This window comes from Bombina bombina, chromosome 6, assembly GCF_027579735.1.
Source record: "Bombina bombina isolate aBomBom1 chromosome 6, aBomBom1.pri, whole genome shotgun sequence".
Classification (NCBI taxonomy): Eukaryota; Metazoa; Chordata; class Amphibia; order Anura; family Bombinatoridae; genus Bombina; species Bombina bombina.
Window position 1 is genome coordinate 280,704,053 of NC_069504.1, and position 13,765 is coordinate 280,717,817.

Below are 13,765 nucleotides of genomic sequence, written 5' to 3' on the forward strand. Positions count from 1 at the left end.
ATTGGTGGCTGCACATATATGCCTCATGTTATTGGCTCACCCATGGGCATTGCTGTTTCTTCAACAAAGGATACCAAGAGAATAATGCAAATTACATAATATAAGTAAATTGGGAAGTTATTTAAAGCTCTGTCTCTATCTGAATCGTGAAAGAAAAAAAAAGTTTCATGTCCCTTCAAACTGGAGATTGCTACTGTGACCTAACACCAAGTATCATTCATCTTTTGACCCATGACATGTGCAAGCCCTCAGTCTCATAGTTTAGCTTCATCTAAATATGCCAATGCATTATAGACCTGAAATTCAGATATGACACTATAGTTTTGCAGTAGTGACACTATAGTAACATTTAATCAACTGCAATTGTATGCTTAGATCTTTGTGTTGGTTTTGTCAAACTGTTTGAACTTTGTTTTATAATGAGAAGGTATTAATTATGCTATTAAATAAATACATATATAAACATATAATTTTGTCTTCTTTAAATAATAACCTTTCCAAACGCTCACATTTAAAGGGACAGTCAAGTCCAAAAAAAAACTTTCATGAATCAGATAGGGCATGTAATATTAAATAACTTTCTAAATTACTTTTATCACCAATTTTGCTTTGTTCTCTTGGTATTCTTAGTTGAAAGCTAAACCTAGGAGGTTCATATGCTAATTTTTAGATCTTGAAGGCCGCCTCTAATCTGAATGCATTTTGATTGTTTTTCACCACTAGAGGGTGTTAGTTCATGTGTTTCATATAGATAACATTGAGCTCATGCACGTGAATTTACAGAGGAGTGAGCACTGATTGACTAAAATTCAAGTCTGTCAAAAGACATGAAATAAGGGGGCAGTCTGCAGAGGCTTAGATACAAGGTAATCACAGAGGTAAAACATGTATTATTCTAACTGTGTTGGTAATGAAAAACTGGGGAATGGGTAAAAATAAAGGGATTATCCATCTTTTAACACAACAAAAATTCTGGGGTTGACTGTCCCTTTAAAGTTCACAGCATGATAGCAAATTAGAACCTTTTACCTAAACAGATTCTTGCTATTAATAATGCAACTCGCTAACTGCTGCCTTTAAATTGCAACAGACTTATGTTTAAAGGGACACTGTACCCAAATTTTTCTTTTGCAATTCAGAAAGAGCATGCAATTTGAAGCAACTTTCTAATTTACTCCTATTATCAATCTTTCTTCATTCTCTTGCTATCATTATTTAAAAAATAAGGCATCTAAGCTTTTTTTTGGTTTCAGTGCTCTGGACAGCACTTTTTTATTGGTGGATGAATTTATCCACCAATCAGCAAGGACAACCCAGGTTGTTCACCAAAAATGGGCCGGCATCTAAACTTACATTTTTGCATTTCAAATAAAGATACCAAGAGAATGAAGAAAATTTGATAAAGGAGTAAATTAGAAAGTTTCTTAAAATTTCACGCTCAATCTGAATCACAAAAGAAAATTTTTGGGTACAGTGTCCCTTTAAGTTAAATCATGTATGTATTTATAATCTCGTGGTATAACTAGCAGTCATGTATGATCGGGTGGTATAATGAAGTAGCCGGGTGTAGCAGTGTAATACTTTGTACTATTATAACATTTTCTATTAGTTATAAATGTTACTTAAAGGGACATGAAACCCTATTTTTTTCTTGTTTCATGATTTAGGTAGAACATACAATTTTAAACAACTTTCCAGTTTACTTCTATTATCAAATTTACTTCATTCTCTTGATATTATTTTTTGAAGGAGCAGCAAAGCACTACTGGTTTTTAACTGAAAACGTGGGTGAGCCAATGACAATTGGTATATATATACATATATATATATATATATATATATATATATATATATATATATATATCTCAATCAGCAGCTAGAACCTAGGTTCTTTGCTGCTCCTGAGCTTTCCTAGATAAACCTTCCATCAAAGGATAACAAGAGAAGGAAGCAAATTAAAAAATAGAAGTAAATTTGACAGTTTTTTAAAATTATATGATCTGTCTAAATCATGAAAGTTTAATTGTGACTTTACTGTCCCTTTAAGATTTCCAAATCACAAATATATTGCATCATTTGACATACATTTAGTTAAAGGCAATTTGTGCAGCAAGCGTTGAAAAAATGAATACTAGTTACTTTTAGCTTAATATTAGCTTACCTTTTAGCTAGGGGATGTGCCCATTAAGGGCTAGATTACTAATGGCGCACTGCAAAGGGGTCTATCACAGACGTTTGCACACGTCAGGTTTTTCACTCGTATTACAAGTAAAAAATGTAAAGCGGTCGCTTGAGAGGAATTTGAGTTAACGCGCGTCTGGTTAGCGCGACCTAAAAGCTATGGTTAACTGTGTCATAAAACAAAAAGGCTCCCAAAACACTTCAAAAATACATTACAAAGTACAGTTACACTCATAATAACACCATCTGATAAAGAATAATAAAAAAATATTGCAGAAAAAAGTTATAAGGGCTCAAAGATATGAGGTCTCAGGTGTTAGAAAAAAAAAAGGCAGGCAAAGGGCTTTAACATTGAGATACATAAATATACATATCTATATGCGTACATATGTATTTATGTATTTATATGTGTATATATGTATTTACAGACATATACCTGTATACACATATTAACACATAAATACATATGTACACATATACAGACATATATCTAAGTGCATTGGAGCCCTTTTTAAGTTTATAGTTAAAGGGACACTGTACCCAAATTTTTTCTTTTGTAATTCAGATAGAGCATGCAATTTTAAGCAACTTTCTAATTTACTCCTATTATCAATTTTTCTTCGTTCTCTTGCTATCATTATTTGAAAAAGAAGGCATCTAAGCTTTTTTTTGGTTTCAGTACTCTGGACAGCACTTTTTTACTGGTGGATTAATTTATCCACCAATCAGCAATGGCAACCCAGGTTGTTCACCAAAAATGGGCCGGCATCTAAACTTACATTCTTGCATTTCAAATAAAGATACCAAGAGAATGAAGAACATTTGATAATAGGAGTAAATTAGAAAGTTGCTTAAAATTTCATGCTCAATCTGAATCATGAAAGATTTTTTTGGGGTACAGTGTCCCTTTAAGTACATGAAAACATGGTAAAATATATTTATGCAATATTCATTTTTAATAAAGTGTTATCTTGTGTATTTACTATAAATATTTTACATTCCAATGTTCTGCACATAGTAGATTATGTTCTAGTATTTTTAAATAGATATTCCTATAAATATCTGTATATATAATCATCTATAGATAGATAGATAGAACAATATATATAGAGATATATTGTACCAAAAAACATCAGATATATGTAAATAGAACATATTCTTCTATTTGAAGAATATTGCAATGTGAACTATTAATTTTTCATGTCGGGTTAGCGCACATAACAATATGTGATTGGGTTTGTGCAGCAAACTAGGGTGTTAGATTTTTTACCACTTTTCCAAGTTCAGCTTTTTACGCATGTCGGGTTAGTGCACAAGCGAAAACAGTTTACTTTCAACTTGTAATACGAGCACAACCCAAAGCTTGCAAAGAGTTTACTTCTAGCAGAGTTAACTCTGCACTTGTAATCTGACCCTAAGTAGATTCTGGGGAGAACACTGATGATGCATAAATGGCATATGGAGAACTGGATAATAAGGTGTTAGGGCTTTGAATGAGAGGCACATAGCAGTGGTGGTAACAGGTTGCACTGGGCACTGCGGTCCTTTATTTTATACCCATGTTGGGCTGCTTGGACTGAGGAGAAAGGTGAAAATGTCCCTTCATATCTAGTCAGACCCGCATTGCTCAGATCCACCCATAGAACACAAATAAGTATGACCCCTCCCACCCACAAAATACCTGTAACACCTTCTATGGGGCTCCCTGACTCAGCCCTAGCTTCCTATTATTATTATTATTATCATTTATTTATTCATCTCTATGTAAAAAAGAAAGATATTTTACCTCAAAAGTTTCTCAGTAGCCACTTCCCATTGTAAAGGACTTCTAAGCAACAAATCAGTGGCCCATATTTATCAAGCTCCGTATGGAGCTTGAAGGGCCGTGTTTCTGGCGAGTCTTCAGACTCACCAGAAACACAAGTTATGAAGCAGCGGTCTAAAGAGCGCTGCTCCATAACCCTGTCCGCCTGCTCTGAGCAGGCGGTCAGGAATCGCCGGAAATCAACCCGATCAAATACGATCAGGTTGATTGACACCTCCCTGCTGGCGGCCGATTGGCCGCGAGTCTGCAGGGGGCGGCGTTGCACCAGCAGCTCTTGTGAGCTGCTGGTGCAATGTTAAATGCGGAGAGCGCATTGCTCTCTGCATTTAGCGAGGTCTTGCGGACCAGATCAGCAGTGTCGGATCAGGTCCGCAAGACCTTTGATAAATTGGGGCCAGTATGTCTGTCCCAGGACAGCGGAAGGAGCGAGCTTACGTGCACTCTCATCATATTTCCCTATTCAGCTTAATGAAGTTTACAATGAAATCTCATGAGAATTAAGTCAAATCTCATGAGATCACAGTAAAAGAGTTCATGACCTCAGCATTGTTGATGCTGATTGGCTGCTGTTCATTTATTCATTTTTTATTTTATTTTTACCTGCAGCTGAGCAGCAGTTGAGTATAACTTTTTACACAGAACTTACTCTGCTGAGCTGAGGAGATTGTGAGGTAAAATATCTTCCTTTTTTACATAAAAATGCTCAGGTGATATTTTCCTGTCATCTTTTTACAGTTATGCTGCATCAGTTTCAAGTGATTTAGCATATGAGTATTATGTCCCTTTAAGTGGAAAATGTATTAGGAAGGTAGATTTAAAATCTTTTACTTAGGACTTTATGTTTTCTACTCATTGATTATTAAACAGATAATTCATTTTAACACTGCTTCACTTTTTATTTGATTAAATTATTAGGTATTTTCTATAATACCCCTGTAATACACTAAGGTCTAGATTTAGAGTTCGGCGGTAGCCGTGAAAACCAGCGTTAGAGGCTCCTAACGCTGGTTTTGGCCGCCCGCTGGTATTTGGAGTCAGTGATTAAAGGGTCTAACGCTCACTTTTCAGCCGCAACTTTTCCATACCGCAGATCCCCTTACGTCAATTGCGTATCCTATCTTTTCAATGGGATCTTTCTAACGCTGGTATTTAGAGTTGTTTCTGAAGTGAGCGTTAGAGCTCTAACGACAAAACTCCAGCCGCTGGAAAATAGCAGGAGTTAAGAGCTTTCTGGGCTAACGCCGGTTCATAAAGCTCTTAACTACTGTACCCTAAAGTACACTAACACCCATAAACTACCTATGTACCCCTAAACCGAGGTCCCCCCACATCGCCGCCACTCGATTTAATTTTTTAACCCCTAATCTGCCGACCGCCACCTACGTTATACTTATGTACCCCTAATCTGCTGCCCCTAACCCCGCCAACCCCTGTATTACATTTATTAACCCCTAACCTGCCCCCCACAACGTCGCCGCCAGCTACTTACAATAATTAACCCCTAATCTTCCGACCGCAAAGCGCCGCCACCTACGTTATCCTTATGTACCCCTAATCTGCTGCCCCTAACACCGCCGACCCCTATATTATATTTATTAACCCCTAATCTGCCCCCCTCAACGTCGCCGACACCTGCCTACACTTATTAACCCCTAATCTGCCGAGCGGACCTGAGCGCTACTATAATAAAGTTATTAACCCCTAATCCGCCTCACTAACCCTATCATAAATAGTATTAACCCCTAATCTGCCCTCCCTAACATCGCCAACACCTACCTTCAATTATTAACCCCTAATCTGACGACCGGAGCTCATCGCTACTATAATAAATGGATTAACCCCTAAAGCTAAGTCTAACCCTAACACTAACACCCCCCTAACTTAAATATAATTTACATCTAACGAAATTAATTAACTCTTATTAAATAACTTATTCCTATTTAAAGCTAAATACTTACCTGTAAAATAAATCCTAATATAGCTACAATATAAATTATAATTATATTATAGCTATTTTAGGATTAATATTTATTTTACAGGCAACTTTGTAATTATTTTAACCAGGTACAATAGCTATTAAATAGTTAAGAACTATTTAATAGTTACCTAGTTAAAATAATAACAAATTTACCTGTAAAATAAATCCTAACCTAAGATATAATTAAACCTAACACTACCCTATCAATAAATTAATTAAATAAACTACCTACAATTACCTACAATTAACCTAACACTACACTATCAATAAATTAATTAAACACAATTCCTACAAATAAATACAATTAAATAAACTAGCTAAAGTACAAAAAATAAAAAAGAACTAAGTTACAAAAAATAAAAAAATATTTACAAACATCAGAAAATTATTACAACAATTTTAAACTAATTAAACCTACTCTAAGCCCCCTAATAAAATAACAAAGACCCCCAAAATAAAAAATTCCCTACCCTATTCTAAATTAAAAAAGTTAAAAGCTCTTTTACCTTACCAGCCCTGAACAGGGCCCTTTGCGGGGCATGCCCCAAGAATTTCAGCTCTTTTGCCTGTAAAAAAAACACATACAATACCCCCCCCAACATTACAACCCACGACCCACATACCCCTAATCTAACCCAAACCCCCTTAAATAAACCTAACACTAAGCCCCTGAAGATCTTCCTACCTTGTCTTCACCATCCAGGTATCACCGATCCGTCCTGGCTCCAACATCTTCATCCAACCCAAGCGGGGGTTGGCGATCCATCATCCGGTGGCTGAAGAGGTCCAGAAGAGGCTCCAAAGTCTTCCTCCTATCCGGCAAGAAGAGGACATCCGGACCGGCAAACATCTTCTCCAAGCGGCATCTTCGATCTTCTTGCATCCGGTGCGGAGCGGGTCCATCTTGAAGCAGGCGACGCGGATCCATCCTCTTCTTCCGTTGTCTCCCGACGAATGACGGTTCCTTTAAGGGACATCATCGAAGATGGCGTCCCTTGAATTCCGATTGGCTGATAGGATTCTATCAGCCAATTGGAATTAAGGTAGGAATATTCTGATTGGCTGATGGAATCAGCCAATCAGAATCAAGTTCAATCCTATTGGCTGATCCAATCAGCCAATCAGATTGAGCTCGCATTCTATTGGCTGATCGGAACAGCCAATAGAATGCAAGCTCAATCTGATTGGCTGATTGGATCAGCCAATCGGATTGAACTTGATTCTGATTGGCTGATTCCATCAGCCAATCAGAATATTCCTACCTTAATTCCGATTGGCTGATAGAATCCTATCAGCCAATCGGAATTCAAGGGACGCCATCTTGGATGACGTCCCTTAAAGGAACCGTCATTCGTCGGGAGACAACGGAAGAGAGGATGGATCCGCGTCGCCTGCTTCAAGATGGACCCGCTCCGCACCGGATGCAAGAAGATCGAAGATGCCGCTTGAAGAAGATGTTTGCCGGTCCGGATGTCCTCTTCTTGCCGGATAGGAGGAAGACTTTGGAGCCTCTTCTGGACCTCTTCAGCCACCGGATGATGGATCGCCAACCCCCGCTTGGGTTGGATGAAGATGTTGGAGCCAGGACGGATCGGTGATACCTGGATGGTGAAGACAAGGTAGGAAGATCTTCAGGGGCTTAGTGTTAGGTTTATTTAAGGGGGGTTTGGGTTAGATTAGGGGTATGTGGGTGGTGGGTTGTAATGTTGGGGGGGGGTATTGTATGTGTTTTTTTTACAGGCAAAAGAGCTGAAATTCTTGGGGCATGCATCGCAAAGGGCCCTGTTCAGGGCTGGTAAGGTAAAAGAGCTTTTAACTTTTTTTAATTTAGAATAGGGTAGGGAATTTTTTATTTTGGGGGTCTTTGTTATTTTATTAGGGGGCTTAGAGTAGGTGTAATTAGTTTAAAATTGTTGTAATAATTTTCTGATGTTTGTAAATATTTTTTTATTTTTTGTAACTTAGTTCTTTTTTATTTTTTGTACTTTAGCTAGTTTATTTAATTGTATTTATTTGTAGGAATTGTGTTTAATTAATTTATTGATAGTGTAGTGTTAGGTTAATTGTAGGTAATTGTAGGTAGTTTATTTAATTAATTTATTGATAGGGTAGTGTTAGGTTTAATTATATCTTAGGTTAGGATTTATTTTACAGGTAAATTTGTTATTATTTTAACTAGGTAACTATTAAATAGTTCTTAACTATTTAATAGCTATTGTACCTGGTTAAAATAATTACAAAGTTGCCTGTAAAATAAATATTAATCCTAAAATAGCTATAATATAATTATAATTTATATTGTAGCTATATTAGGATTTATTTTACAGGTAAGTATTTAGCTTTAAATAGGAATAAGTTATTTAATAAGAGTTAATTAATTTCGTTAGATGTAAATTATATTTAAGTTAGGGGGGGTGTTAGTGTTAGGGTTAGACTTAGCTTTAGGGGTTAATCCATTTATTATAGTAGCGATGAGCTCCGGTCGTCAGATTAGGGGTTAATAATTGAAGGTAGGTGTCGGCGATGTTAGGGAGGGCAGATTAGGGGTTAATACTATTTATGATAGGGTTAGTGAGGCTGGTTAGGGGTTAATAACTTTATTATAGTAGCGGTGCAGTCCGCTCAGCAGATTAGGGGTTAATAAGTGTAGGCAGGTGTCGGCGACGTTGTGGGGGGCAGATTAGGGGTTAATAAATATAATATAGGTGTCGGCGATGTTAGGGCAGCAGATTAGGGGTACATAGGGATAACGTAGGTTGCGGCGGTTTACGGAGCGGCAGATTAGGGGTTAAAAAAAATATGCAGGGGTCAGCGATAGCGGGAGCGGCAGATTAGGGGTTAATAAGTGTAAGGTTAGGGGTGTTTAGACTCGGGGTACATGTTAGAGTGTTAGGTGCAGACGTAGGAAGTGTTTCCCCATAGGAAACAATGGGGCTGCGTTAGGAGCTGAACGCTGCTTTTTTGCAGGTGTTAGGTTTTTTTTCAGCTCAAACAGCCCCATTGTTTCCTATGGGGATATCGTGCACGAGCACGTTTTTGAGGCTGGCCGCGTCCGTAAGCAACTCTGGTATCGAGAGTTGCATTTGCGGTAAAAATGCTCTACGCTCCTTTTTTGGAGCCTAACGCAGCATTTGTTTGAACTCTCGATACCAGAGTTAAATTTATGGTGCGGCCAGAAAAAAGCCCGCGGAGCGTTAACAGCCCTTCTACCGCCAAACTCCAAATCTAGGCCTAATAGTTCTGAGGCTTGGTTGTAAATTATTATTGTTTATTTTTTTACCAGCACAGAGTATAAAATGTATGAGATTTGCTTTTTTAAGGTTTATTTGTGTATATTAATGAACTGATTTTGTGTTTTAAAGCCACAACCTAATTAAATGGGTTGAGCTTGTAGGTATAATCAGATCTCAATGTTTTATCACATTGTGTACATATACATGCTTCTTTATCGTATATCTGTCCGTAAACAAATCACTAACACTTTTAGAGAAGAATGGAAAATTAACATTTTATTAACTTATCCCTTCTATAACCCACTGGGATTGTAATTTTTTCTACTGGCTGTGTTAACACTTAACCTTCAAGATGGGTGGGGATACCACAGGTTAAATAAACTTTTTCAAATGCCAATATAAGGGTAATGGAAATACTTGTAAACAATTTAATACACTCCAGCAGGTAAAGTGGATCATTGTGAACAAATTAAAGGGGAGAATTTTTTTGAGTAAACTGTCCCTTTAACTTCGGCGATGATTGACGGTGAGCAGGGGGTGGCATTGCACAAACATTTCACTAGAGATGCTTGTGCAATGTTAAATGCCGACAGCGAATCATGTCCACTTGACCAATGTTAAATCTACCCCTAAGAGCCCATATACAGAGTTGGCAGAAACTCAGTTTATTCCAAGGCAATTGTTTGTGACAAGAGGCCATACTTTAAGATTAGTGGAAAGGAGATTTATTCTCCATCAACATAAATGGTTTTTTGTTGTTGTTTTTTTACTATAAGAGCAATTAAGTTGTGGAACTCGTTGCCTAAGGGGGTAGTAAATGCCAATACCTTAGATACATTTAAAATGTCTTAGATACATTTCTGGCTAAAAAAAAAAAAATACATCTGAATTCAAGGATATGATTGCTTGTGTTAAATGGGTATGCTTTCTAATTGTTTAATGTAAGTTCAATTAATAGCTTTATTTATTGTAAATAAGGTAGGATCTGTATAGGTTGAACTTCCTGGACTTATATCTTCTTTCAATCTCATCTGCTATGTTATATAAATGTGCAATCACTTTATCAGAGAAAAATTGTAACAAACTGTTCATATTTAAATGCTCTAGCAGCATTGCTTAATTTGGTGCTTGCCTTCTGGAGCTCACATGACATCTTCAGGACCTGGGCAACCATCAGCAGCAACCAGAATTACCCCAGATCACCTAGTTTAACTGGAAGTATACACAAACCAGCACTCATGTTTTCATCAAATATGTATCAAATAATTCAATGTAGCACATTTACACATCTAGACAAACCAGATGACTTGCTTTTCAAATGTAGGGCATTCTAATCCATTGGGGGAAAAATGGTTTTCAAACGGCTTAATACTTTGTTAACTTTACTCATACTTTGCCTTGAGAGAATTAATCAGTGGTATGAAAAATCTATCAGAAACAGCATTTCCCGATTTTTTGTTTTTTGTTGTTTGTTTTTAGTTTATGCGATTTGCTCATTTTTATACCCAAATTTATTTTGTCGTTTAAAGTAAATTATAAATAAAAAATGTTAATTACATATTTCAAGAAAATTAAATATAAATGTCAAATGCACACATAGGGCTAGATGAGAAGTGGCGCGGAATCTAGTGCTTTTGTTCAAGTGTAAACTTCACTAGAAGTAATATTTTTGCGTGTGCGAATTGTGCGCATATTACAAGTTGAAAGTAAAAAGTTTGCGTGTGAGCGAAACCCCGCATGCGCTAACCAAAGGACTTCACGTTATCTCGGCCACATTAATGTATTCTCTGCATAGAAGTCAAGGGAAAGCGCAGACGATAACAAATAACACCTACTGCTTCGCTTGGCAAATATGTTTGCAACAGCGTTTATAGCAGTCTCATACATAGTTGCAAACACTGCTTCCATAGGCTGCTATAGACATGTACACCCCTAAGCTGCTATCAGTCTATCTAGATTTACTCTTCAGCTAAGGATACCAAGATTTAATAATATAAGTAAATTGGAAAGTGGTTTTAATTGCATGTTCTGTCTGAATTATGAACATTTAATTTCAACTTTACTGTCCCTTTTATTTATCCTTTCACCCTCCTGTGAAATACAAAAACACTACTTAGTCCAATACAGTTGGGGTTTTTTTGCATTTCTATATTGTAACAGTTTCACATAATATTTGCATATTCTTCAGTTTTATGTTGTGTTCTTTTCTGAAATGTGTACTTGTCATTGATGATAATAATATCAACAAGGTAGCGATATCACAAACAATAGATTTTTTTCTTTGTTGCCATCTAAAAATAGGTTAAATGTTTTACAGTTTTTGTTACTTGCTTATTAAAAAGCTTATATTTACACTTGTGGGGCATCTTCTCAATAACATAGCTCAGAGAGTTGTTCTCAGTGCGTAATTGAGGCTTCATTATCATTTGTGCACAAACATTCATTTCCTGCTGTTTTCTATATAAATTGAATAGAGATTAACTTAAAGTGATGGTAAACTCACTATAATGACAATGTTATTTCCTAAAGCTTTTATTACACATATACTTTGTATACTCTAATTTCTTTACTAATCAATGTTTAAGACAGAGTAAATTACTTTTTTTATTTGCAGGATTGCCTGTCCCTGGCCGCCTCCGTGTAAAAAATACTGATTGTGAAATTTGATTGACATATGGCACATCCAATAGCAGGGATATGCAGCTTTGGTGCAGCTCTGGAGGATTCTGTGAGATCTCGTGTTTTTTTAAAGCAAAAAGTTATCAGGCACTGAAGAATTATAGGAAGTGAAATATCCCCTATTTATAGTGTTCTAGATTGTGAAGAGTATTTACTAATTATCAAGGGGTGTGACATCTATATGTGAGGGATATGCAGTTATTCCCACTATGAGCTTAGCTTTGATCCTACCACAAGGCATGCCCGGACAATGCATAACCTGCACCAAGCTAAACAAGCCGCACTCACCGTTAGTTCTACCTCCCTGAGCGGGAGAGCTGCGTCTGTTATCAGACGAGCCGACAGCGGCCTCATGTAAACAGTCTGTTTACATGAGGCCGCTGTCGGCTCATCTGATAACTGCACTTGCGCAGTGTGCATTGCTAATTCAGAGCCCTCAAAGCAGCGGCACGGGAGCGTGCTGAAGATCAAATACATAGGGCGTATGGTGCATCTGCTATTGGATGCGCCATATGTCAATCAAATTTCACAATCAGTATTTTTTACACGGAGGCGGCCAGGGACAGGCAATCCTGCAAATAAAAAAAGTAATTTACTCTGTCTTAAACATTGATTAGTAAAGAAATAAGAATATACAAGGTATATTTGAAATAAAAGCTTTAGGAAATAGCATTGTCATTATAGTGAGTTTACCATCACTTTAACCTTTTTACAATTTGTAATTGCTGCTTTTTTGTGTACATATGTTTGGTTTCATATTGAGAGCTTTTATGAACTTTAACAAACACAGCTGACAAATCCTAATCCTACTTTGTTATATATTAAACCTCAAATGACCTTATTTACACCATTTTTTGTTGCCTAACGATTCAATTTTTCAATAAACTACTTCATTTGTATGTTTTAGGCAACAAACTGGCCAATTCTGAGATTTATTTTATTAAAGGTGATTGTGCAGTTCTTTAAAAGTTCCCTCAACTTAAAATAATTCATTTTCTTAACAAATAAAACAAGCTACTGCTCACACACATATATGAATATGAGAAACAAGTGTGCACATGTCAGACAAAACCTCAGCACACATTAAAGGAGAGTATTTGTGTTGTACTTTGCATTATATTGTTTATATGAAGCTAAATGTATTTATTTTTTCCCCTTATTTTGGTTTTAGGGTTGGGCAGCATGGTTACTATTGGCTCGCACTGTGAAAGAGCTTGCAATCCAAGGATGGGAAATGTAGCTATTGGCAGACGCCTGTGGACAGAGACAACTTGTGGTCACAATAGCACTGAACTTTATTGCTCATACAGTGAAAGCATGGACCAGACCTGCGTACAACCAAAGTGCGACAAATGCAATGCTACACATCCCCGACTTGCTCACCCATCATCAGCCATGGCGGACTCACCTTTCAAAATCCCACACACCTGGTGGCAGTCGGCTAGGGATACACAGCGGGAATTCATACAGATGGATTTGGAAGCAGAGTTTTACTTTACTCATCTGATCATGGTATTCAAGTCTCCTAGACCCGCGGCTATGATTCTGGAGAGGTCTCAAGATTTTGGTCTTACTTGGAGACCATACAAGTACTTTGCTACAAATTGTTCTGCAACTTTTCATCTTAAAGATGACATCATGGAGAAAGGGGCACTTTGTACGTCACGATATTCCCAAGCTTTCCCATGTAGCGGAGGAGAGGTAAGTCAGCTTTGTGCTAGACTTTAAAACTCTTGTATGCATGAGCAACATTAGATATCGCCTCTGTAATGATAAGTTAAGTAAACATTTAACAGCTGAGCTCAAGGACTAAATAATCTTATATAAACAATTTAACATTTAAAGGGACATAAACATACATATGGAGCT

General features: G+C 36.9%; 1 protein-coding gene across 1 annotated transcript in view; it reads left to right on the forward strand.

The window, feature by feature from the left end:
* The window catches only part of NTN4 (netrin 4), a 294,924-nt gene that overhangs the window by 48,783 nt on the left and 232,376 nt on the right, over nt 1–13,765 (forward strand). The window contains 1 exon segment of the mRNA XM_053716881.1: nt 13,068–13,597. Coding sequence (XP_053572856.1) covers nt 13,068–13,597 — 530 coding nt within the window.